This window comes from Chelonia mydas, chromosome 11 (genome assembly GCF_015237465.2).
Source record: "Chelonia mydas isolate rCheMyd1 chromosome 11, rCheMyd1.pri.v2, whole genome shotgun sequence".
Lineage (NCBI taxonomy): Eukaryota > Metazoa > Chordata > Testudines > Cheloniidae > Chelonia > Chelonia mydas.
In genome coordinates, this window is record NC_051251.2 from 26,525,683 (window position 1) to 26,553,681 (window position 27,999).

General features: G+C 39.5%; 1 protein-coding gene across 4 annotated transcripts; it reads right to left on the reverse strand.

Moving 5' to 3' along the window:
- Positions 1-6,439: 6,439 nt before the first annotated feature.
- On the reverse strand, positions 6,440-27,922 carry MMADHC (metabolism of cobalamin associated D). 4 transcript variants are annotated; one of them, XM_043525087.1, is made up of 9 exons: positions 27,784-27,922; positions 27,101-27,146; positions 23,133-23,277; positions 22,663-22,880; positions 19,263-19,368; positions 17,068-17,198; positions 14,093-14,179; positions 10,314-10,518; positions 6,440-7,746 (listed from the first exon to the last, which is right to left on the reverse strand). In XM_043525087.1, exons 2-8 carry the CDS (start codon positions 27,107-27,109, stop codon positions 10,324-10,326), a joined length of 891 nt encoding a protein of 296 aa, XP_043381022.1. In that variant the 5' UTR covers positions 27,110-27,146; positions 27,784-27,922; the 3' UTR covers positions 6,440-7,746; positions 10,314-10,323. The 4 variants fall into 4 exon arrangements, with proteins under 4 accessions (XP_043381022.1, XP_037768009.1, XP_037768010.1 ...); XM_037912081.2 differs by lacking the exon at positions 6,440-7,746 and having other exon boundaries at positions 10,189-10,518; XM_037912082.2 differs by lacking the exon at positions 6,440-7,746 and having other exon boundaries at positions 10,189-10,518; positions 27,230-27,825.
- Between the last annotated feature and the right edge of the window lie 77 nt (positions 27,923-27,999).

The window sequence follows — 27,999 nt, forward strand, 5'->3', positions numbered from 1 at the left end:
TCGGCTGAACCTGCAGACGCGGCAGGTAAAGAAACCGGCCCGGCTCGCCAGGGGCTTTCCCTGCACAAGTGGAGGAACAAGTCTGGGAACCACTGCCCTAGATGATATGCGGTACATCTACACAAGGATAAAAGACCCACAGCATGGCAACGGCTGGCTTGGGTCAGCTAACTCAGGCTTACAAGGCTTGGGCTGCAGGGCTAAAAATCACCACGTAGATGTTTGGGATTAGGCTGGAGCCCAAGCCCTGGGACCCTCCACCCTCACAAGATTCCAGAGCTCAGGCTCCAGCCCAAGCCTAAATCTCTACACAACAATTTTTCAGCCCTGGAGCCTGAGCCCCATCAGCCCAAGTCAGCAGACCTGGGCCAGAGGCAGGTTTTTAATCCCTGGATAGACATAGCCATTGGGAGGAGGGCATGAATCACTTCTGAGTTCAGTGGAGAGCGTAGTGATTGTCTGGTTTCACCCACATAGTTGTTTTGGGGGCATTTGATGCACTGGATGAGGTTACACCACATGTTGTGACAGGCATGTGTAGGACCCATGGATCTTTGTCTGTGTCCCATACTTACTTCCAAGCCTTCTTTCTTGTGATCCTGTACACCTAGAAGCCCACTCCTGACTGCACCCAGAATCCCGACCCCTTCTCTTACTATGGTTGTACGTAAACTAAACTAAAACTATGTAACCGTCAGAGATATGTTTATCTTGGGTCCATTATCTCCACCCTATCTTTTCCATCAGCTCATCTTAACTTACATTGTCAACTGTCCTGGGCAAGGACTCCATTTTTGTTTTATAAGATACCTTGAGGTCTGACTAGTCTTCAGCAAAGCAGTTTTTCATGGGCATGCAACTGTCAGCCCTCAGAAACTACAACTAGTATAAAACACAGCAGTGTGTCTCTTTAGCAACATGGGCTGCCATTGACTGCATCAAGCCTTTCCTTCACTCACTTCACTGCTCCCCCTTGAATAGTGTAATATACAAGATCTCAGTTTTCGTCTTCAACACTCATAATGACCTGTGCCTGAGATAGTAAAAACTGTCTTAAAGTTCTGGGCTGGGGACCATGATTGACAACTGTGGCAGAATGGAACTGCCCAGCATACAGGTAATGCCCATCTGTGCAGGGAACAATGCTTTTACAGGCGGGATGGGGAGGGGCAGTCTAAGACTGGAACAAACCCCAGCAGGATCTAAGAACAAACACAAACCTCACTACCTTGCATTTCAAGGACAAGGCACATTTCATTGATCTGGCCTTCACTAAAAAACAAACAAACCACGCAGCATCATATATTTTTAAAATCCACATGAGGTTTGCCCCCTGGGGAGAGGAAGAGAGACAACCACACATGCTATGTTGTTCACTGTGCTTAATGCACCTCTAGAAGGTGTTCAGACACCACATGTTGGATACAATATCAGAATCTGAACAGCATTTATGGCACAATATATATATGACACTTTGATTCAATGGACCTGCATTTAAAAACAATAGCCGTGTACCTATGGTATAAAAGCATCTTAATATCTACCTCACATATGGGTTGAAGCTTAATTCATGTTTTAAAATTGCTTTGACATCCTTGGTTCCTTGCTATGTAAGTGCAATATATTTTTATTATTCTTATGTTCCTAAAGACTATGAGCAATATTATATAGAGGAATACTTGAAAGTAGCAGCAATATATATCATGCCTCAATTGTAAAACATTGGATCTGATCCAAAGCCCATTAAAATCAACGGCCATCTTTCCGCAGACTGCAGTGGGCTTTGGAGCAGCCCCGCTATTCGCTTAGAACCCAGCACTTGTTTTTCAGCCACACAGACAGGAATTCTGCCTGCAGTGATACTGTCCCAAGCTGTACTCTTGAACATGGAATTGATGCCACGGGCTTAAGGAAATCTCCAGAGAAAGAGAAGGCGGTTCTTGCAGCACCACCGCTAGAGAATGTGTCACAGTTACGATCATTCTTAGGACTGTTTAATTACTATGGTAAATTTCTGCCTGAGCTGGTGAAGTATTGGCACCATCAGATGACATGTTACAAGCAAATTAAAAATGGACAGAGACTAAAGAGTGTGAATGTGTATTTAAGGAAGCAAAGAAACTGTTGATATCAGCTTCACTATTACTGGAATGGTTTGTGCTGCTTCACCGTAAGCTTCAGTGCTTTCCTACATTTTTCCGAATGGCATGGAGAAACCAATTGCCTTTTTATCGTGAAAACTCACTACACCTGAGCAGAACTATGCACAGAGTGAGAAGCTCTCAGCATTCTATTTGGAATTTGCAAGTACCATACCGAGCTGTATAGCAGACATTTTACCTCGCTGATGGGTCATCACCCATTCATTTCAATTTTTGAACTGAAACATGGAATTCCATCATTAGCTGTTGCGCATATAAAACGATGGGCATTTCTACATTAAGCTCATTCAGTTCCATAAAGTGACTTAGCATTGACAATGCTGATGGGCTGTTGTGCCCGCCGTGCCCAAGCTCTCATCAACCCAAAGAAAGTTCGGACTAAGTGTTTGATCTCCATTTGATAGCTAGGTTACCCATCACTAGCACAGATATCAACAAAGAAACCGCTAAGGATTATGTGCTTTCCCTTATGAAGGCAATGGTACTACAGAGTACAGTGTTGGATCATAAGAATCCCCATTTACACAATTTGTGTAGCATGCCTTAAAAGCTAACAAGTCTATTTTGCGTCATCCATAGAAATAGGACAATTTGTTGCTTGTCTACAGGAATAGACCACATGCCACTACCCAGGAGTCACCTGCAACTCTTTTCTTGAAGCAATCTTTGCATAGCTCTTGGGACTTCCTACATCCTGATATTGCCTCAAGTGTAGCCAAATCCCAAGCTATGAAAATTGATTGACAACATGAGACGCATTATCGTTCTTGTCAAGTCAGGGACTTTGTATGGACTCACAACTATGATTGTGGAGTGAAGTAGGTACCTGGAGAACCTGTAAAATGCATGGGATCTGTTTTATTTGTTACAACTATCTGACAGTATTTTGTGGAAATTGAATATGGACCAGTACTGGAGTCCAGGGATGCTCCAGTCGGACTTTCTGTTCCTCCAGTCAAACTTCCTCCCATCACAACTCCTAATTTCAAAGACTTGTTGAGAGAAACTTTGGTACCAGATCCATTTGATTCCATACTAGATCCAGTTGATGCCTTGCCACTGATAGTTCCTGTTGTTCAGGATGTTGCTGCACTGCCATCACCATGTTATCCCAAGAGAGTGCAAAAACCAGTGGTGCACCTGAATTTATAAATTGTTTAGTTCATGAATTGTTATTCCAGGGCAGAATAATCCCTTGCAATTTAAGCATCCATAGTAGCCCACCTACAATTTTTGTTGGGTTATATAGTGTTTTATGTTAGCTATATAATAGAGAGGGAGAGAGAGCATGCGAGCGCGCTTTTTAAAGTAGGGAGGAGGAATGTGATACCCTCTCCCTTTAAATGGTTGAATACCTCCCCCTCCTCAGTGAAATGCTTTACTTTCATGTTGCTTTCAGGCTTGCTGGCTAAACAATAAAGCAAGCACAGAGGACAGCTGTGTTTCTATCAGCTCCCTCTGAGTCTGTATCTCCTTTTCTGTTAGGCCCAAGTATAACAATGCCTCCTTCTGCATGGAACCCAAGGCCTTCTGCAAAGGAGGAGGGCCCAAGAGTCCAAGCTTCAGCCTGAGCCCAAATGTCTCTACACAGCAATTATACACCCCTACAGCCTGAGCCCCACAAACCTGAGTCAGCTGACATGAGCCAGTCACGGGTGTTTAACAGTAGTATAGACGTACCTTGACAGGCCTCAGTTAGGTCAGGGTTCCATTGTGCTGCATGCTGTACAACCATATAATCAATGACAATCCTTGCGCCATATTGCTTAGTTTAATTTTACAATCTTGGAATGAATTCAAAAAATAAACATCCAACTCTGTGCTCACACAGATTTTGAATCACCAAAACTTTCATGTTTCTCTGGTGCACAAAACCCATGTGTACCAGCCCTATCATGGTCCATCTGTACTGCTGGGAAAAGGGAGTGGGGAAAACATATGCACTAAAATATTTTAATTGTCCATGTTGAAAATTTCTCCCAATAAAAACTCCCCATAAACTAGAGTACCAAAGTGGCATCCTGACTTAAATCAATATAATTTGAATGTGAAACATATTTTACGGGATGCCATATTATTTGCATGACAATATGAATTAAAAATATATTGTTCATCTAATTAATACATACACTTTTCACTATAAATTGCAGCAATTAGTTTAGCTTGACTGACTAAAAACCTTTAGATAAGACATGTTCACAGTCCTAGTTTTACACAAGTTACAAGGAAAGTAGTTAATTTTAGAGAGGCTGCCTCTAAAGCCTTACCTGCTTCGGGTCAGCTACTTGGAGTAGTCTAAAATTACAAGCTTGCTTTCTTGCAGTTTTATTACCTACAATATCTGCTGTTGAGTGACACCGCAATTACCAGCGAAGGGCAACAGGCCTGAAATCAAGATGGCAGACACAGAAAAGGGCCTCTCTCCCTGTAGATGTATCTTTGACCTTTCAGATATTTTAAGGGTTTTTTTTACTCAGGTGTTGGGTGTGGAGAGAGAATAGAATTCTTTACCATTTACGCTCCTGTGAATGAGCGCTGTTTAACTGTTTGGGTTATTTTTCCTGCTTTCTTCAAGCATATGTATAGAAACACTAATTTGATTGACAACCTTCAGGATCCTGTGTAAAAGCAGATTGTGAAAGTGGGCCTTAATAAAAAAAAAAGGCTTTAACGGCTGAGCCCATGTGAAGCAGTTGGCGCAATTAATCTGATATTACATTTCAAAGCTTTACTACATTAATGGGTATTTTTATTCACTCCCTCTACATGATTTGTGAGTAAAATGAGTTAGTTATTCTATACTAGAGAAAGATTAAATTAAGGGAAAAGATTTATTTGCTATCTTACAAGTTTTATGTCTGGTTAAATGAGGCTGTTACACACTGGGTAATTCCACCAAAGCCCCTAGAATTAGTATAAAGGAGTGCAGGATCTGGCCTGAACTCTTTTTGGCATATCAATTATTAAAATACTGGCCATTTATCTAACCTATTGTAGATGCCCACCTGAGTCCACTGCTAGTTAGAAGACTGAGTGAACAAGTAAACCTTGCCCTGTACCCTGTAGTCATCAAGCTCTGGCTCTGGGAGCTCCAGTTTCAATGGAGACACTGTGGACTGATATTGGTATAACTGAGAACAGACTATAGTGAGGAGATAGCCCCTTTCTGCACCAACTTTGAAATGTCCACACCACCGAGAACTGAAAACAATACCATCAACTATGAATCACAGTAATGAGATATAAATCCCAAATGCTGTTCACAGGTTTTAAAAAGGATACACGACTACAAGATTAAACTAGGATATGGGACATCTTTATGATTTTGAATCGACATCAACAAAAGGGTATATTCTCCCTACAGTGCCTGCGCAGCCACGACACTGCACTGCAGCATTAGTGAAGGCTGTAATAGCTGGGAACCAAATTCCACCCTAAAATACACAAGCACCACTCCCAGCTCAATGGGAGCAGTGCCAAGGTATGCAGTAACAGAAGATGGTACTGTGAGTACAGCAAATGCTAAAACCTGGCTTATTCTCATTATATATAATTATTGACCAAGCCATCTTTAAGTTGGACTATGAATCCTGTCTTAATTAATACCAGTTATTTCCCACGTTATAGCTCACTCCTGGCCTGATTCAGGATGGGCTCCCGTACTTCTGGTCACTTAACCCCCTTTGGTTTTCCTTCTACATTAGGCAGCTATTGTATATATTCCTTCCACAATCCCTTGTCATGACCTGGGCACTGAACACAGTTGAAGTTTCCAGTTCACTTGGCAGTGCTCAGAAATGGAAGTTAAAAGGTAACATTATTACCTGCTACTTACTATATCAGGGAATCTGACTTGAAATAGAGGTGAGATGAGAGGATAGCACCAATGTGCATCCATGTTAAAGTTGAAATCAATTCAATGCTGCCAAAATCTTGTGAACTATTTTTGTCCCAGACTGTTACAAGAGATCATTGGTTTCCATAGAGTTTTGAGCTCACCATGCCTGTTCTTGTGAGATTCTGGCTGCATTGATTGTGAACTGGAAAATAGGGCTAGAGTGCTGTGAAATCTGGCCCAACACCAAAAGCATCAGAACAAATTTGTATCTGTAGATCCTTATAATCTAGACCCCTCAGAGATTTCATGTATAATTTGAACCAGTAAACAATGTAATTGCTAAAGGAACTGAAGTACCTTATTCAGTCTTGTAGATATACTGTGTTAAAAATGTGTTTACAGTTCCCACACAATGTTTTGAAAATACTAAACCACATCCTTTGCTTTAAACACAAAGATTTATTTTCCCATCAAGATAAATAGTTTATCATGTCACGTTACAGAACGTATATTTTTCCTCTCGTTTGGAAGGAGCGCACACATAGGTGAGCCTAGACTCTTACCAGGTATTGAATGGATATTAAGCAGACTTGATATTCTGAAGAATGTACCTTTATTTTCACTTTTCTTAATTGTGATTGTGTATTCTAATACAGTAGCATAGGGAGAGTGAGCTCTTCCGTTTCTTCTAAAGCAGAAGTAGTAGATATACACATTGTAAACACCACCTCACCACTGATTTAATACAACCAACAAGAGGGACCACTTCTAAAGATCATGCTCCTCTCTCGGGGCTTATTTGTACTGGGAAGTGACACTGGGTTGTAACACATTAATAAGATGCTGAACACCTTGTGCAGCCAGGGACGTGTGTGTAAAATGTCAGCTGGCCCTGGTTTAGCCAACCAACATGATTTTTAAAATATACCATCTAATATGCTAGTTAACATGTTATAACACAATGAAAGAAGGTCGGTGAGGTAATATCTTTTATTGGACCAACCTCTGCTGGTGGAAAAGACAAGCTTTCAAACTTCACAGAGCTCTTCTCTGTGAAGCTCCAATAAAAGATATTACCTCACCCACCTTGCTTTCTCTCATATCCTGGGACCAATACAGCTACAACACTGCAAACAATCTCATTTCCCTGTGCTGACAAGTCCTTAGTATGGACTGTGGGTACCCCACACTGAAGTGAAGAAGAGAGGTCTAGGTGCAGGGAAAAGATAGAGAGATACTGCTTCTTCTTTCCCATTTCCTGCCACCAAATCTGAAGGCAACAGAGCAGGACAGCGGCCAGGCATCCACCATGCCTCAAGCAGCAGCTGGAGGAGTGAGGTGTTCAACATCGGCTTTGCAATAACTCACTTGCTGAGCTCCTCAGGAATACTTCCACCAGACCCTCTGCCCACTTCTCTCACCTCTGATAGGGAAGGTTTGTTCTCCTGGGTCTACCTGTACAGCCTAATAGGGCCCTGATCTCATTTAGACATTACCACAATATCGGTAAGGTTCACGAGAGGAGAATAGATACATCTTTCTGTCCCCTGCCTCATCCAGATTTTCTTTGGGTAGTTGTTTGAAGCATCAGCAACCTCTTTGCTTTGCTAGATGCTACTTCTCCTGTGGTACCAAGTCAGCGGTCATGCTTATACACACACTAGTTGCTAAGACATGAGCCCTGCAAGTATAGAGATGTCACTACTGAACTCTGGAGCAGTTCTTGCAGACTCCTGCAGCCAGCACCTTTTAGCAGAATCATAGCATTAATGTTAAAGATTTGCAGAACAATTTAAACACAAGTAAAGTATTTGGCTCTAGAGAAAGAGACACACACAACTGATAACCGGCTAATCAACAACTTTCTATTCCACATTGATCAAACTGGGCAGGTGGAGGTTTTTCCCAAACCTCTTCTCAATTACAATGAGGTAGGTGATAGTTATAAACAGTCCATCTAGCCCCATACTCTGCCTTTCAACACTAGCCAGTGCCAGATGCTTCAGAGGGAATGAACGTAAGGCAATTTACTGAGGGATTCATCCCATCATCCAGCTTCTGGCAGTCAGAGGCTTAGAGACATCCAGAGTATGGAGTGGCATCCCTGACCATCCTGGGTAATAGGTTCCTGGAGGATAGGTCCATCTTGGCTATCGAATTCTTTTTTGAACCCAGTTATAGTTTTGACCTTCACAACATCCCCTAACAATGAGTTTCACAGGTTGACTGCACATTGTTTTAAGAAGTACTTTATGTTTGTTTTAAACCTACTGCCTATTAATTTCACTGGGTGACCAGTGGTTTTGTTAAGTGAACGGTTAACAGTTCTTTATTCACTTTTTCCACACCATTCATGCCTTGACAGACCTCTCTCATATCCCTCCTTACTCATCTCTTTGCTAAACTGAACAGTCCCAGTCTTTTTAATTTCACCTCATATGGAAGTTTTTCCATACCTTTAGTCATTTTCGTTGTGCTTGTCTGTCTCTTTTCCAATCCTAATGATATGTGTATGTATTGGAGCAGATATTTTCAGAGAACTATCCACAACAACTCCAAGATCTTTCTTGAGTGGTAACAGCCATTTTAGACCCCATCACTTTGTATGTGTAGTTGGAATTATATTTTCCAATGTGCATTTATCAATATTAAATTTCATCTGCCAGTCATCACTGTCAATATCGACTGTCAATATATACCAATGTGCAAGAGAGACAATATCCATTCCCCTGAATATCTTTGTTGTGGGCAGTCACCCAATTCAACATTTCATTTTTAATATCAGTTATAAATCCCATTTTCAGAATTTATCAAGAAAATCCTGTGTCAATGTTATAAACACCAGCACAATCTTATGCAAGCCATCCATATAGGACTACAATGGCAGTGAGTTAAAGTTCCCTAAGATTAAGAGATCATGCCAACCTTATTGGTCTTTAGCTATTTACAAAATAGTAGGAAATAAAGACTTGTTATTTTATTGCTAAAATATACTGAACCAGGAATTAACCTTACTCTTTTATTTTAAAAATGTATCAACCCCATTAACAGCAATTTTGATATTAAAACAAAAAAAAAGCAAAAACTGATGACAAATAATTTAGCTAATTAATTTTCTAGTTAATCTGTTGCAAACTGCTTTTCCTCAGCTTTGATAGGAATGGATGGTTTGTAATGTACAATGTTTAGCTGTGTAAATTAAGAGGTGAGCTATGCCTTCATTTGTCTTTATAACAATTCTCATGCTGTATAGTTTTAGACCAGGGGTGGGCAAACTACAGCCCATGGGCCACATCCGGCCCACCAGCCAATTTAATCCAGTCCTCGAGCTCCCACCAGGGAGCGGGGTCTGGGACTTGCCCCGCTCCTGCACTCCAGCTGGGCAGCGGGGTCGGGGGCTACTCTGCAAGGCTTCCGGAAGCAGCGGCATGTCCTCCCCGCCCCCGGCTCCTATGCGTGGGGGCAGGGGGCTCCACACACTGCTTCCTCCCCAAGCACCGCACCTGCAGCTCCCATTGGCGAGGTTAACTGCGGTTAATTATTAAAATTCAGATTAGGTTAGTCAGACTCTTCAAGGAGACAGTGGTCTACTTCCATAAATGAAAAAGAAAAAAAAATAATTTATTTTTGCAATAAGATGTTTGTGAAAATACACTACTGTAGAGATCCTCATTGGAGAAGACAATTTGCAGTCTTACTGAGAGACCAAGCATTCTTTTAGCAAATTAATATTAAATTTGTGTCTACCAAGGTTTTTTAAAAAATTTCTGTGCAATAATTCAGTTGGTTTTGCAAACAGCAGTGCTTACTAATCTTGCAAACATTTCTCTGGATCTTATTCACGGGGATAAGGCCCAAAACCTCAAAGTACGTATATATGTGGCATTGCTTCAGATAGCAAAGAGAATACCTAGACAGCACATCAAGACCCTCTGAACAGAGTAGGTCCCATCTCCACAGCGTGGAAAAGCTATGTGCTCAGAGTGATCTTGTTAACATGGATAGCTACAGGCATTTCAATTAACAACCAGAAGGTGCCTGAATTATGCTTGGTTTTATACTTTCAATCAACTCAGGACAGGGGTAACTTCCAGCTTAAAAATCATATGGTATATCTGCATACCTATCAACTAAAATGTTGTCAATTAACAGTGTAAATCATGTGGTGAATATGTATTCCTCACAGACTAAAGACAAACAACAGTTATTTTATTATTTATAAGAGCATACTCTAAAACTTTGCATTTCCTGACAGTGTTTATAGACAAATCATCAAGTAAAAATACACAGGTCCAATATTAACTTGTAAGAACCTCATAATTGCTATTTTCCACTTAATTTCTTCATGATAGGGCTATCAGGTTCAGCACTTGTGAAAATACTTCCTACAACCACATGAGTACCCCAGAGATTATGACGAATAACTTTGCAGCAGCCAAGGTCATCAACACAGAATCCTAAATGGCAGTAGCGTTCATCTGTTTCAAATAGTGTGTTGTTTGTGTATGGTCCAAAAAACTGGGGAAAGAGAGACAATTGTCATATTTTAAAGATATATTAGATTAATCAGTTCAGCATAGTGACAATCTTACAAAAGATATGTTTTTAAGGTTTAAAATATTACAGATGTACCCGAGTTAAAAAAAAAAAAAACACCACAAGCCTAACAATACTAGTAACAAAACTGCTTCCAAAAATCAGTAAGTGATTTCACTGTGAATAAGCTACATAGGGAGGTTTTTTTGGGTTTTGATTTTTTAAAAGAGAAACACAATTAATTCCTAGCCCCAAAGGATTTTGACATAGGTTGTTTAAAACACATAAACAAACACCTTGTAAGCTTTATTTTGGCATGAGTACAGTGGTTGCCCTTAAAAATATGTTTTGTTTTGAAATATTTTACCATTTCTTGAAGCATTCCTTAGGATAAAGAATATCCTTAAAATGGTAAAATTAAAAACTAAAACAGTAGAACTTTTAAAAGGAGCCCACTATATTAAAGTTATTTCTGAAGAGTAGTTTAAGTACATGCTAACAAGCACACCTTTTTAGAGTTAACTGTCTAATTTCCTTTACTTTCTGAAATAAAAGGCACAGGCACCCACTCTCACAGAACAGCTTGCAGGACCAGGAATTTAGTTCTTAAATCCCTATACACTTTACAAATTTAACATTTTATTAAGCTCTCAGACTATTCCCTCCTCCCCCCCCCCCCTTTGTTAGAAGTAAATGCAGCTTCTGAAACATGGTACATCAAATATCCAAAATTTTTGAATGGAAAAACTGTAAACTCCTGGAAAAGAAAAGGGGGATTCTAAATGGAATAGCTGATCCATCTTAACTACGATGATTCTAAAAGACACCATCATCCATAAAATGATTGAGGTATACTCCAATAGTTTTTAGATTTTTCTTTGCATTTTGGAAATAAAAGTGAATTACAATTGCTATAGATTTATACATTTTAAAAGTATTTCCTCTTTAAAAAGATTTTGTATACCAATTTCAGAAAACATGTTGTTCATAGTAAAGGTTGTAATTAAAAACACTTAAGAGTGATTTACCCAAATAAATCTTAGTCTTTAAGGTGCCACTGGACCCTTCGTTGTTTTTGCATCTTCAAGGTGCTTTATATATATTAATTATTCCATACAATATTTCTTCCAGGTGGCTATTCATATTTCATATATGAGGAAACTGGGGCATAGACATTAAATGACTTGCGTAAAGTGATGCAGTGGGTGTTGGGACTGGGATTAGAATGTAGGCATTCCTGTTCCCAATCCTGTACTCAAAGATTCTTATTTCAGTAATGATAATATACACATCATAAATCTAGCATATTTCATATACTAAATAGTATTTAAAACCAAAATAAGGAAAAAAACCTGAGGCATGCATACAGACACTTATTAAAACAGGATTTAATATGCCCAAGTCTTTTCACTTAAACTGCATATATGCAAATAGCACTTTCACATGGTCAGATCTTAAACTGAGGTATTTGTGATATATTATGAAGTTCCCCAGCACAGGAACTGATTTTGAAAACTTCACTGTAAGTAGATGTATGAGTAAATACTTCCCATTGTGATTAAGATTTGCAGAATTGAGCCCAAAAGCAGACTCCCCACCTCTACCAAACTTTTAGTACAAGACAGAAGGCCATCAAATTTCTCAATAAATGCATAAAAGTGTGAGAAACTTGTAAGTTTCAACAAAAACAAAGAAAGCTATTTATTTTGCCTTGAACTAAATTAAAAAGGTGGATGGAGCTAGGGCATTCAGCATTATTTGCAGTAGCCCCATGACCAGCTTTAAAGAAAGCCCAGCTAAACATATTATTTTCCCTCCCCACCACAGTGATCACTGACTTTATTCAGTTAAAAAAAAAAAATAAAAAATAAAAAAAAATCTTTATACACTAAAAATGCTTAGCTCTGCAGCTAGAATGTTCTAATGTGGAGGAATTTATAATATTTTTCTCATATAGCAATGCAAACCTGCACCAGGCTTTGGTTAAAATTCACTTTGTAGTCTAGAATGGCATAGGCCAGGGATGGGCAACTGACCCCAAACTATGTGCATGTCAGGGTGCACCTCTGCCAATGGGGAGGCAGTAACCAAAGGTAGGTGCTGGAACTCCTTCCTTGCTGGTAAGACAGAGGAGTGGCCAGGTCAAATTTGATTGGTGTTGCAATCTGCCACACAGGGTCCTGCTGCTCCCAGCCTCTGCTCTACTCCCCTTGGACAACAAGCTCCGCCACAAGGGAAGCCCATTCGTCAGCTCTGGTTACTTCCTCTCCCCATGGCAGAGGTGTGCCTTGTCCCCACCTGCTGATGGAGGCAGGGTGGCTGGCCAGAATCTGATTGGCTCTCAGCTCACAAACAATCAGCCAATGGTGAAGCAGTAACTGAAGCTAGGTGGTGTGGGACAGTTTGTGCCTACATTGATGGGGGAGTTGAGTGGTATGAGGCAGCAGCTTTGCTAGAAGACTACACCACTCAGCAACCTGGGTCAATCTTAAAAATAAAATAAAATAAAAAATTCTGTATGACCAGGCAAAAGGTTTTAGTGGTCCTCTACAACCTTGAAGTTGCTCATTCCTGGCACAGAAAAAGGGCTGGACTTGTATATTATGTGCTTGAAGAGGATTACTTATGTTTCCGCAAAAGAAGAGCTTAGTAAACTCCACTTAACTAGATTGCATTTAATAGGCATGGCAATTTTAATGACACATATTCCAGGTAACCAGTTTAACTTGATAATGAATGCCAATGACTGTTTAATAGGGATAATATTAGCATATATTCCACATACTGGGGACATAATTGACTAGTGCTAGGAGACTATTTGGTTGTTGTTACCCAGTTGGTAAATAGCTGTGAAATTCTGGTCAGTGTGTTAGAGGTGTACCTCTTTTTTTTTTTTTTTTAAAGTATGCTATAAATAAGGATGAAGACATGCAATGCAGTCAGTCAATTTCAATTCAGTTCAGTATTCTATTTGTCTTAACTTTTTTCAAAAAGCTGGCAGCCTCAGTCAGAATGGATGGCTATTTGAATTATTAGCCATCTACCAGTATACCTTAAAATAGAGCATTCGACCGCAAAAGGGGATTTAAATACTGTAGTTTTACTGTATACTGAACAATATTAAGTTCAGTCTTAAAGAAAATTACTGTCATAAAAAAGGTGGTCAAGAACTCAAGTGCTATCGAATATTCCAGAGAAGAAATATGCACTAATGTACTTCCACCTCATTCTGCAGTGACTGTATACTTCTAAGGAGGAGAAGCTAGTTCATTTTCTATACTCCACTACTTAGGTTCTTTGCTAAAACTGTTTTTCAGAGTAGCAACTGCAACGATGGCTCGTGTAGCGTGGATAAAAAGTAACTGGCAACTGGGCCAAGACCATGATGTCACTTTAAGACACCAAGGAAGCTATCAGATGGTAAAAAGTTTTTGGTCAACACCTAAAAGAGCTGGATTTGAACCAGTAACTGACAGGTAAAATGATCCACATACTATTGCCAGTCTATTATATCAGTCTCCATTCTCCACCCATTCTTTTCAGCAGAGTAACTTACCGCCAATCCTGATGATGGATCAATAAAGTCAGCCCAATAACCTTCAGAGAATAGTACATAGCAAATTTCCTTGGCACCATTAACAAACTAAAAAAAAAAAATAAAAAATAAAAGGTGGGAGGAAATAATTACATTAAAAAGGAGTGCTCCTTTTATATGTAAATACTGAATGAATTTTTAAGTTAAAACTAGTGCAGAGTCTCTCTCTAACCTGCACCAATAAATGTCAGACTTAACATCCTTTTAACGAAAAAGGCCAACAACAGTACTAAAAGGATTAAAATTAACAATATATTAGGCCACTACCATCACATGAGATTTAAAAGAAATTCTTTGTGCCACTCAGTAGAGGATTAACAGTTTGTTCAAGGATCATCTAATTGCTTTGATTGCTTATGCAGTTTGCAGAATCATACCTGTTAAACCTCTGTAAAAGTCAAACATGGCTTCAGTTATTTCTCTACTTCATGAGTCATTTACAGATCAAAACTGAATTTCCTAGTTTGCTACAACAAGCCATTAAATATACAACTTTATTTAAGTATTTCCAAAAAGTTTTGTTAGAAGATATCATGGAGAACAGGACAGTAATGTGTGGTTGCTTTGAATTACGGAAGTCTAACTACAAGTCCTTTTAAACATAAGTCAGGACACCAAACTTTTTAGTTAAAAATACAGTTTTGTAAGTATCTGATACTTTGACTACTGAAACCAGCTGTCATGTTGTAGTTAACCATTGGGCAAGATTAGCGGGGGATTCAACTCCTCTGAACATTTCTGGCCATAAAAAGAAAGTTCTACTGTGTGTTTTTCAAATAAATGGGAGGAGGCTGGTTAACAACTTTTGAGATTTTACAGCAATATTTTTCAGAAACAAGCAAGGCACCCAGGGATGACAACATGTCATGCTAACATCTCACAAAAACATACAAAAAGAAAGGAGTTTATATTTTAGAAACAACTTTTAGTACATCTGGGTGACATGATAAGGCCAAGGTTTAATGTCTCTGATGATATCTTGTATTCATTTGTCCAACAGATTTTATTTAAAAGAAACAAACCATAAACGGACACTATCAAAGTTGTGACACACACACCAGATTAGATACCATGTTAACCCAGCTGGTAAAACTATGCTGTTTTGCCTTGATACTGCAACAAAAAGGAACAAAAGAGGACATGATATCATGAGGTCCTAGCCTAAACCACAGGCATATTCCTGAGCAGTGGAAGACCAGACTCCTTAATCTTACTTAAAATTTAGATTGTGTACTTATTTCCTTATTTTTTTATTAAAAATAAAAAGATGCCTGATAAATGTAAAAGTTGAAATTTTTTCTAATGTTTGGACACAGCCCTATGTCTCAAAATTTTTGAAGAGTAATTCAGAAGCTGATTAGTCAGTCCATGTCCCTTCCAGTGGTCCAAAATACCAAGAGCTCTACCTTACTATTGATCTATTCTCCCATTTCTCTACTTTAAGGTTCAGTGGATCTGAAGACTAATTTAAACTTTAAAGTAAGTCACCGACATAAAAGTAAGAAATCTAAAGACGCATTTAATGCATACATTTTTGGTAAAACAGATATTTTGATCCAGTGTTGTAACGGTCTCAGAGCAGTCACTTAAAGTGATGTGTTAATTTAAACTTGAGTCTTCCTACTGTAAACACCCAGATATGTCTATAAATAACCCCCATTACTTTAGCAAAAGCCTATCACATTAAATTAGTTCTTCTGAAGTTATTTCTAACCATCTACAAAGCAAACAAATAGGGCATTTTATTGTGAATTTGCTGTTAGTAACCTTTAGGCCAGGAGGTTACATCTACACCCTTACAATGATTATATTAGAGTTGACAAGGAGGTGCACAAGGAAGAAAGAAGACAATTAACATATAATTAGACCAGATTACAATGCTAAAGACCAACAGACCATAAATAATGTAAAGACAAGGACACACTAAAACGAAGGGAATTTTACTTTGTATGCAGTCTTCATGCTGATACTTTAGACTGCTTATTCCTCTTCTTGTAGTAACCCTTACATTGCCTCTACTGATAATTTATAAATGCAGTTTATAATTTTAAAGATAGTGAGAAGAACTGTTTTCATCTTAATTTCTACTGATGCTGTCTCCCATCCATAATTAGATGGATTGGTAGACAAAAATCATCATACAGGAAGGGAACCTATCCATTAGAGAGATTTAAAAAACATAATCAAACAATTTATAGGGATATATTTTAAGATAATGCAGTTAAGAAAATTAGTGTCAGCAGTAAACACTGACATCTGCTGGAATAAATAACAAATTAACAAAGTTGCTTTTTCTAGAAAGAGACCTCTAGTGGCAATGCAACTAGATTCACTTGTATTAAGTTAATGTGGAAGATTAATTTGTAAAAGTCAATGACATTCAGGTTAAAAGCCTTAACTGAATACATTGTTAGAATATAAAAAAAAAAAAAAAGTGACCAATCATGGCTTTGTAGGTTATAAAACAGGCCAATTTAGCAAACACTACGGAAGGATGAGAATTAAATCATGCAAAGCAACAAAACAGCACGAAACGCATTGCTCTTGAACTACAGTGATAATAAAAGATAGCCGTTATTCCTTGTAGAATCTTGACAGATTATAACACCAAGTATCTTGGGTAATATATGAAAAGGCTTTCACGCATTGCCACATAACAAGATGACTCCTTAAATCATCCCCCCAAATAAGATTAATATTTAGCATTTTCATCAAAAGATATCAAAGAGAGTTTTGTAAAACTAGTGAAGTTCATGATCCCCATTTTACCAATAGAAAAAATTATACTGGCTAGGTCAAGGGATTGGTCTAAGAAAATTAGACAGTAAGTCAGTTCCAGAACTAAATTAGGTCTAAACAAACAAAAAAGGGCCCCATCTACAAAAGATATGTCCACATATAAGAATATGCTGACACTAAATACAAATAATACTTACATTTTCTAATAACAATTCTCTCTCATCTTCCACTTCTTCACTCCATACAGTCATATCATTTTTCGTTTTCTGGGTTATGGTTAGTACTGTTAGATTATTGGCAGTCACCTCTGGAAACATTGATTCAAAGTCTAGAGAAATGGAATCAGCATGTTAAGAGTGTAATGGGTTGGTTTTGTATATTTTATGCTTTTTCTACTTCAGACAGAATGCCTCAAATGTCAGGAGCTTTTCATTCAGTGTGCTACATTTCACTTAAACTGTTGTAATAATGAAACTTCACCAATCTGTACATTTTAAAATGTGCATGTAAATAAGTATCTTACTGCTCAGCAAAGACTTAGTAGCTAAGTTAGATACCCAAGTATTATGCTAATGAGATGTTATTCTTTTAAAACATACTGTAGTACAGCAAGAAGTAATTACAATTAAACTACAGGTGTTAATTATCCTTGTATTAACTGTGTGTTTACACTGTAGGCCAAGGGCTAGATTCACAAATGGACTCAGGTGTGGTGACACAATGTCATAACATCCAACTTTTAGAGAAGTACAAAATTACTGGGATTCACAAAGCCTGGGTTAGGTGCTCAGACTCCCTATGTAATGATGGGGAGAGACAGGCACCTAAGAATGGGATTCACAAAAGGCATCATGTTGACTGAAGAACTGCCTAAGCTAGCTAAGGGGAGATGCTGAGGAAAAGAGGGTATTCTAAACACTGTCCCTCTCACATAATTAGACATTGGCAAAACAGCTTACTTTAAGCAAATTTGGGCTTACCTTTTTCAAAATTGGTGGGGTTTTTTGCTCAGTTGTGGCCTGTGGGTTTTTCTGCTGCACTCCAAGAGCCGCTTTTTCTCTGGGTTTCTTTTTTTTTGGACCATGACCTGTCTCCCTACACTCAGCATTATGACACCACAAGCCCCACCCCCACAACTTTTGGGACCTTTGGACTGCTTTTTAAGACTATTTCATACTTGTGGTCTTGAAATTTTCGGCCTGGGTATGACATGCCTAAGTCCACAAGAAGGTGCCTCTTTCTAGTTGGGATTCACAGCTGGGAGCCTTCTCCTAGAGCCTAATGCGTGGAGGAGGAGGAGAAGTCATTGGGCCAGAAACAGCAGGAATAAATCTATAATCTGATGGATAGGGCACTCTCCTGGGAGGTGGGAGACCAAGGATACAGTCCCCCATCTCCAGTGCCTCTATTTATCCACAGTGGAACAGCTTCAACAGGAGAAACTAAGGGAGACCCACATCACAATATCCCATAGCCTAGTGGTTAGGGCACTCACCTGAGTGGCAGATCCCTCTACAAATTGCTTCTCATCAGAAAACTGGTGTCTCCCACATTCCAGGGGAGCACTCTAAGCACTGATCTAAAAGTTGAGGGAGGTGTGTTCCTCACCATGCATGTGGAGTTAGGCAGCCTCTGAGCATGCCTACTGGATTGAGCTCTGCAGGTGAGACAGGTGCTCCTCTGTCTAACTTCCCCCAGTTTGTGGATTGCACTGGGGCTTCAGCTGCTGACAGCGATGTAGCAGAAACAGGTACCTAGGAAACTTTACTGCAAAAACATAGGCACCTAAGACCCTTTGTTAACCTAGCCCCAAGAGTCCTGCAGTCATGCTATACCCCAAGTCCATCCAAAACTGTTTCTGCGGAGGACTAGAAAGAGGAGAAGCCAGATAATGGGATTCAGTACTTCCATGGCAATTCTCCCCATGCGAACACAGGGCAGAGGAGTGGTTCAGATATGGCAAGCATCCCTACACAATCCATTGGATCATAAGCTGATACGGGTGCACACACAGCAGCTACAGAGGTAGTTCGGGTCAGACTATGAGTGTATCATGGCTTTAAAAAAAAAAAAAAGACTTCGGCTGATCTTTTAATTTTACTACTGAGTCATTACTTTTTAAATTAATTACTTTATAAATATTGCTGTTACTTGTACAACAATTTTGTATGGATTTTCATATAGAGTTAAGGATTTTCATTATGTAAAATGTAAACCTTTTAGTAATCATTCAGGAATTTGGATTATTATTGCATTTTTTAATAATGTGAAGCTATAGGAACAATAATTCACATATTCCGCAACCTTGGTCTGATGGTGAGAAACTCTATTTATATATTTTTACTTCATAAAACCTTAAAAATTAAATTGTTCAAAAATGTGAAAGATGTACCTTTTCGTAACAGTTCTGGACAAGTTTGTATTGCACATTCTATCTTAGCATTTTCAAAGTATGTTTCAGCATTACTTATTTGCTGTTTAGGAGGGACATCAGTGCCCTGAGGAAAATCAAGGAAATACAAATGGTAACTTTCAGGTTTATATAATGTGTGACATGATTAACAATTAAAATAGTATTTCCGACTGGAGTTGTGTAATCCTCAGATCCTGCAGATGCTTATTCATAGTAGTTCCACTGAGTAAAGGCTGTTCACAAAGTTTGCAACAAGTCCCTAAACCTCATCACTCCATTTTATAGGCAGAGAAACTGAGGCTTTTTTGAACAACATCAGAACTAGGTCGCCTGACTCCCAAGCCTATGATTTATCAAGATAACCCTTCTCCTAAAATCTAATCCTATAACCACTGAAGTCAATTGTAATTACTTGTGTAAGGGAAGCTGCAATATCAGCCCTATGTATCATTATTTAAAAAAAAAAGTTCTTAAATGTGTAACAAATGAGTTTTGAACTTATCACAGCATTTACCTATCCCATTTTCATATATCAGATGGGTCTAAATACACTACTTTTTATTTAATTGTACTTACATTACACCTACAGCATTCAAATAAATGGATAAAACAAATTGCTAAACGTATCACTTTATGAATGCATGAAAATGGCTTTATAAATCTTTAATGTGTACTGCAATGAAAAAAACTAAACAGATGTAGATATACCACTACAGGAGTCAAAACAAAAATTTACATAGAATTATGCAGTGCTCCTAAGCTTGATATTTTGCAAGCAAATTTTGCAAGCAAATTTTGCAACTGTTGTAGCCTCACAGCTAAAACTATCCACTACTACTGCCATATAAGCTCTTTAATAACTAAAGCTACTAATCTAGGGCTCTAGTTGCTAAAATTTGGGTTCTGTAGCTGCCTTTCATGTGGAAGTTCTGCAAGTTAGTTACAGGAGTAAACTGCAGTTCTTAAGAGGACAACGAAAAGAGCCATCTGCTATGGGAGAGTGAAATGTTACATCAGGCTTTCCACATCTGTTCTATACCTCAACATGGATTTCTTGGCTCTTTAATCCACATATAATATGAAAGTTATTTTACCATTAATATGGGATTCCAGCGAGCTAATGTAGCAATTCCCTTTGACAGTCTAATAATGTTGAACTAGTAAATACGTTTTTTTTAAGAGGACTGTATGTACAGTATGTTTGTAGAGCATCCTCAGCTGCAGCAAATGCAGAGGCACATGGTCAGTCTATAAAACTATTCCTTTTAAAAAGGCTCAACATGTTAGGTTAGCATTTTGCTATAAAATGTTAATCATCAAGCAGGTTTCTTCTGTTTTCCTCTCAGTGTGGAAAATAACCTAGTGGATCTTCTGATCTTGCCAAAGAATTCACAAAAACTCACTAACTGCAGTCCGGGTGCACGTGTTTTCATACTCAGATAACACTGCCGTTTTCTGAATGCACCTCTCATGGCTCTTCCTCTCTCTTTTGTCCCACATCCAACCAGTCCTTTCACTTACAAGGCTTACAAATTTACAGGACACCCAATAGCCAGAGGATTAAACCTAGTTATCAAAAACCAATACCCACTCTTCCTCTCCACAACTGCTGGGAAAGGAAGTGAGCTGGTATTTTTACCAGGGTGCTGTCTATTCACCCTATTCAGAGGCTCTATCTTTTGTATCAACCTTCGGCACATCAGAGTCAGATAGATTTGAAATCCACCCCAGTACACTCTGGCCACTGAAAGGTAGTTGGGCCTTGGCTACTTAAACACCTCTCCTGGCTCCTCTGATGGGGGAGCTGGATATCTCTGCTATTCTAACCTCCTGCTGCTTTCTAGTTGCTATGGGACCAGGTGTGGGGGGGAGTGAAGGGATCTCTGCTACTCTACCCTTCCCTTGCCTCCGTTTCCTGTTCCCAAGAGAAAAGCTTCAGTGTTTGCCTTTACTAATACTCAGAACTTTTCCAAACAGCAGCAGCGTGAAATTGACCCGATTCCACTGCTGCTGTTCAGGATGCTGTACACAAGAAACTGACAGTGCTCTTCTCAGTCTTCTCTCTACAACAGCTTGGCAAAGCTATAAGCAGCAGTAGAGGCACTGGAGCTCTCAGTACAGAGTTACTTGCAGCCAGACAGAACCTGTGTCAATTACACTTGGTTCATTTTTTTTTTTTAAACTAAAGCTTTGATTCCACAGAAGTTCAAGGCGCTGAGCCCGAAAAGCTCACTATGGGCAAATGGATTGTTCAAACTCAGGTTATATGTACACAAGAAATACTGTACAGCATTTTTACATAAAAATAGTTTATCATAATTTTTAAACTGATTTCCTGTGTTTGAGGATGCCACAAAATTCATGTGGGCTGTGAAAAGCTAATATACTAGCTCAGCGATACTCAGACTGAGGCTTGGGAGCAGAAAGTGGCTCTTTAACGCATCTCCTGAAGCTCTCTGTAGTGATATTAAGACACTGTGATTTAATTATTTAACCTAAGCTATTAGCCAATCAGGCTGCTTTTACTATGTTATTATAACCAATTGGAGTTGATAAATAATAATACTTGGCCAGTCATTTTGCTGTGAGAATATATTACTTACTTACTTACACACACACACACAGAGTAAAGAAAATAATGAATTCATACTACTGCGGCTTTTTTGGGTAATGTTGATCGCTAATTTGGCTCCAAAACCAGTGAGGTCTCAGTATCACTGATGACATTATACAGGAGCTAAAAATTTCTTAATATGCAAGGCCAGCAAATATAATAGTCAAACTGCCTACTGTTAATAAGGCATCTCTGAATCATTGTGAGCTTTGCTATTCCCAAAAGGGAGTAACTTCAACTATAATCAAGTTTAGTTAGTACACTTCTCATGTTGGCTTTCATGAGCACACAAGAACCACAAGCACAAATAAGGGAGACTTTGTCCTAATGAATTAGACCCATCCAATCTAAAGGAAATCATTAAAATTTAACAATTAACAGTCTTAGTCTTATTGATCTTTTTGCAAAAAACAGATCAATAAGACTAAGTCAACAATTTGTTTTAAAGTTAAATTGATGTAATCTTGTCTTCATATAGCTAATACAAATAAGCAGCTATTTAAAATGCTATTTCATTAGACATTTTGCAAAAAAAAAAAAATCGCATTAGTCATAGTGTCAGGGGTTTTAAAGGAGACAGTTGATGATTTTCTTGGGAAATGTTCTATATGATCCCTCCCCCCCCCCCATCTCTGTTCATTTTCATCTTACATCACTTTCAGAGCACTATCAATATTCTAATTTTGGGAGATTACTCTCGGGCATATAAGAAAATCAAAACGCTACTACAATTTTCAGCTTCATGTATTAAATTACTGTTCTTACCTGAAACTCATTTATGTATTGTGCCATCACAAATTCATGTCTCTCACTTGATAAGGGCTCCACTAATATATCAGGCAAACCTTTATGAACTTGTGTTTTCTTCTGAGAAGCTGTACCATTTAGGTGACAATCAAAACCTATATTACCAGGGAGCTGGAATCTCTGGTCCTGAGGACCAAATGGTCCCATTACTTCATCTGGCCACACAGTTCTTGGACCTGTTAAAAATTGAGCGCTTACATTATTCTTCACATTGAAAAAATATACACTTATTTTTAACCCCTAAATAAAAAACATTTGAGTGCAATCACGTAAAACAGAAAAAAAAAGAAAGTAATCACAAAGATTAAGTGAAAAAACTAAATGATTCACCATATTAAAAACAAAAGTAATTTTATCTCTATTTATTTGAGACAGATAGTTACTCTGGCAGGCAGTATATGTAATAAAATTTGTTTATTTTTTCTTACATATATCAGGAGGTGTAGCAGCAATGTGAGGCTCATCTGAGCCAGAAGATCCTGCTGTGGAAAAAGCCTTGGGATTTACAACCCTTCTGACCAAGGAGTAAAATCCTGGTAGATAGGTCACCAGTCTTGCTCTGTTACAGAGCACCTAAAGAGGACAAAAGCAGAACTGAGTGTCATAGTTGCAATTAAAGTGATCCATGAATTTATATTTAACTTTTTAGAATACAAAACTACATGTAACTCCATAAAGAAAAACTTATAGCAATGAAGTGTCATTAATTGTATTTTTTAACTGTAGGAATATTTTACACTGTATTAGTACTGTAAGTTTCCTATTCAATTTTGATAAAAGAAAACTGCATAATGCAAACAAAAATGCACAATGAAATACCTCCACATTTGAGCTACAGTTAGAAAGGGGTTAAGAGCCAGGGGTATCATTGTGACAACACATGAATGTAAATATGTTTATGAATAGGGTCATGATACACTAGGTATCATTTCCCCTGCTGTTACATTTGAAAAAAAAACTCAAAACCCCAAAAATACAAAACAATCAGGAAAGTTGATCTTAGGATCCATCAAAATATTTTAGATAAGTAAATACTGATATCTAATCTCTGTGCTTTGCCCTACAGACTAGCACTGTTTTTAGTCCATCCCCTTGTGCAAAGGTATTACAGGATACTAAGAATAATAATAAAATGTAAAAAGAATGCCAAAGCGCACACAGAGTGCGCACACAAATTTATTTTAAAACCAAATTATCAGAATGGGCAGGAGTAGGAATTCAGTCACTATACCATCTACCTGCAATATTACAACTTGAGGGACACAGTCAAGCCAGGGAAGCCTAAAATTAGTACCGACAACATTATTTTGCTCTGCAGACACAACACACATTTTCAGCTGCAAAAAGTCAGCAATATGGGTTTATAATCAGAAGGTCACACAGCTCGTGTATTCTGCAGAGGCAGAATCTGCGACAGAATTGTGTTTCCAAGTCTAAGTGTTCAGTTACAAAAATACAAAAACAAAGAGACAACACCTACTTCTATAACAACAAAGAAAACCTTAAAAAACAAACCGAGTGTAAATGGATGCAATGTTGTCTTCCCGAGTCTGCAAACAGCCTGAAACAACAGCACTCGGAAGCGTGACCAACTCCAATTCATCTCAATGTTGTTAACTCTGAATCCTAATGATGATAAATTTAAATGTCAACATTGTTCACTATTTTACTGTTGACTGGTTTAGCAAAAATATCCAGCTAATGTGCTTAAGCCCACAAATTTAATCTTCTCCCCAAGTTTCAAGAACTCCAACTACTATCTAACTGTTATAACTTCAAGCTTCCAACAACTTCTAGTTTCTCAACTTCAACGATCCAATTATGCACTCAAAAAACAAATCTATAGCCAATTCAAATGTTTAGGAACAGTAAAATAAATTGAATCTGAATACCAAAATAATACCACCATTATATTTAACTAAATAAACCTCTTCATTTTTAACATACTTAGAGCTACCACAAGATGTTCAACGTGCTGAACTGCAGTGCCCTAAAAACCCAGTCTTGCTGCACAATTTAGGTTCATCTTGTGAGACACTTTTTGGGCCTTTGTTTTACTTTCCTAGAACTGGGGGGAAATTTTCAAAAAGATTTTCAGGATAGGACTAAATCTTAAGGCTCCAGTGCTATACGCATGTCTGTACACACTTAACTTTAAGCATGTGAGTAGTCCTATTGACTTTAATGCAACGGCTCACATGCTCAAGTTAGACACGTGCATGTACGCAGGATCGGGACCTAAGCCAGCCAACCTGAACACAAAGCCTTTACATAGTAAAGGCTACTGTGCCTTATACATTAACAAAAAAAGGATGTCTATTATCTACAATACATATTAAACAGACAATATCTGACCAAAACCAAACACTTCTTGTATGCAGTGTTGTTGTAGCTGTGGTGGTCTAATATCTTTTATTTGACCAACAGGAGTGGCCAACCTGAGCCTGAGAAGGAGACAGAATTTACCAATGTACATTGCCAAAGAGCCACAGTAATAGGTCAGCAGCCCCCCATCCGCTCCATCCCCACTTCCCAGCACCTCCTGCCCACTGGCAGCCCCGCCACCAGCACCTCTCCGTCCCTCCTGATCAGCTGTTTCATGACATGCAGGAGGCTGGGGGGGGGGGGGAGGGGGGGAGGGACAGAAGAGAGGAGCAAGGGCATGGCAGGCTCAGGGGAGGGGGGTGGAGTGGGGGCCCGGCTTGTGGCAGAGCCAGGGGTTGAGCAGCGAGCATTCCCCAGAACACTGGAAAGCTGGTGCCTGTAGCTCCAGCCCCGGAGTCGGTCCCTACACAAGGAGTCACATATTAACTTCTGAAGAGCTGCATGTGGCTCCGGAGCCACAGGTTGCCCACTCCTGGACCAACTTCTATTGGTGAGAGAAAGAAGCTTTTGAGTTTACACCGAGCTCTTCTGTTGATGAGAGAGAAGCTTTTAAGCTTCTGACCTAAAGAAGTTGGTCCAATAAAATACATTACCTCAACCACCTTATCTTTCTAAAGACAAACACCACAATCCTGCAGACACTTATACATGTTCATATAAGCACTTGACATGCACCAGCATTTGCAGGAATCTAGACTTTAAGTTGGAATTTTGGGCCCAAAATTCCATTAAATTCAAAAGCCACATCACAGCATAGTGCAATCTGATTCCACCCTAATGCTCTACTTGAAATGGGGCACTGTTGCAAATGGGGCACCATCGAGGAATATCAAAATAATAAAACTTACCACGTAAGGCCCAATTCTACAAACACACACCCACAAAGAATGTCACTGACATAAATCAGATTATCCATGTTCATACTGCCAGGATCAGGGCCTTACAGCATTTGTTATCCTTAGATCTCAAAGTGCTTAAAATCAGTACACAATTACTTGAAATCAGCCTTAAGTAACGGCTTTCACAGCCTTGTATTTCACACTATTCAATCAAATAATTTTTACTGTTAATATCAGCACAATCAGAACTCACTTTTTAAAATTACAATTTGTGCTGCCAAAGCATCCTCTGAAATATCAAAATTTGCTATCTAATGTGAAAGATTTACACAAGATAAATGATTTAGATTGCTGGACAATTTTAAAAAACAATTTTATTTTTTAAACTTTATAATAAACATTAAAATATATTCAAGACACAGAACAGACCTATATTCTTACTTTATTGTACACACAGTACAACCACTTAATCTTTACCCTTACAGTTTACATTATCTTATGTAAAATCTTGTGTAAAAGAATACCCTATATCAGGGGTTCTCAAACTTCATTGTGACATGACCCCAACAAAAATTCTAACAATAAAAATTACCACACGACCCCAGGAGTGGGGGGACCAAAGCATGCGCATAAGTGTTTGGAGTGCATAAGGACTGGGGACAAACATGAATTTATAAATCAGCCTGAAAAATTCAGCCAACCAAATTTTTCTATCAGTCAAGAATCCAACACTGTTTTTACAAAAAAAAAAAAAAAAAAAAAAGTTGTGTACAACAGAACCTTTTATGAACAACCTAACATTATATAGGAAAACTGCACAGAATTTCACTCATGCCATGAAAAAATAAAAGAGAATCTGGTGCCATATAAAATATTAACAAAATTTTTTGTAGTTTGCATGTTGTCTTATCTTAGAGACACAAAACAGGTAAGGTAATATCTTTTACTGGACCAACTTCTGCTGATGAGAGAGACAAGATTTTGAGCTTACACAGAGCTCTCCTTCAGGTCTAATCTTGTCAGATATGAGGGGCATGGGGAGTCTTTCATGGCATCCAACGGAAGCCACAATACAAATGAAAATTAAGTTTCCTGCTTAATACTGTTTAGCTTAATGATACAGCTAACATTATAAGCTATTGGTAGCAGAGCTCAATGACTAAATTACTCACATTGGCCATTTCTGAGGGTTGTTTCTCTAATTAAATAAAATTCTTCCTGAAACAGAAGAAAGACGTATCACACACCAGCGACCGGTTACATAGCGCCAGACACTATGCTTATGAGGATGGCATACAAACCTATCTAGAACAGGCAACTGCTCCCGTGCTGCTCGGGCGCCCCACCGCACTGCAGCTCTCCCTCACCGCTTCCAGACGGGACCGCACCATCGCCCGCACGCCGCCGACAGCGTGCAGGGAGCCTGGGGCCATCCAACCAAGGCGAAACGGGCCAGGCTGCAGACAGCCCCCACCCTGAACAGGCCGCCGCGGCCCGCGGAAATGCCAGGCCCCTGCCGGCCGCGCCGCCCTTTGGCTAACCCGAGCCGAGGCTGCTCAGCGAGAAGTTGAAACTCCTGCGCTGGGAGACGCCAGCAGGGAGGCGATTTACTGCAGCCTCAACCTAGTACCGGCCAGCAGCCCCCGCCTCGCAGCGCAGGGTCAGCGCCTTTAACCAGCAGCCCCCCGAGGGCAGACGCGGCTTGTCCCGGCACGACAGCCCCTGCGGGTCCACCTCGCACCCGGCAGCTACGCGGCGCGGCGCCCGCCGGGGCTTGGGCCAGCCCGACCCATGGCCACGGGCTTGTGCGGCCCCGCGGAGGAACAGGGGCTGGGGCCCGCGGCCAGGCTCCTACCTCTCTCCCCGCTCTTCCTGCAAAATGGCGCCGCGGCCAAGGAATCGACTCCGGGAGAGCATCGATGAGGAGAGCGCCGAGCTCACCCAGGCCGCGGAGCGAGCTGCGCGAACCGGTGCGCTCGCGGCACGGGCCCGCCTTCGGGCTCGCGAGAGCCGGGATTCCGTCTCCTCGCAACAGGCGGAGCAAATCGACCCACGCTGCATCGAGGCGGTG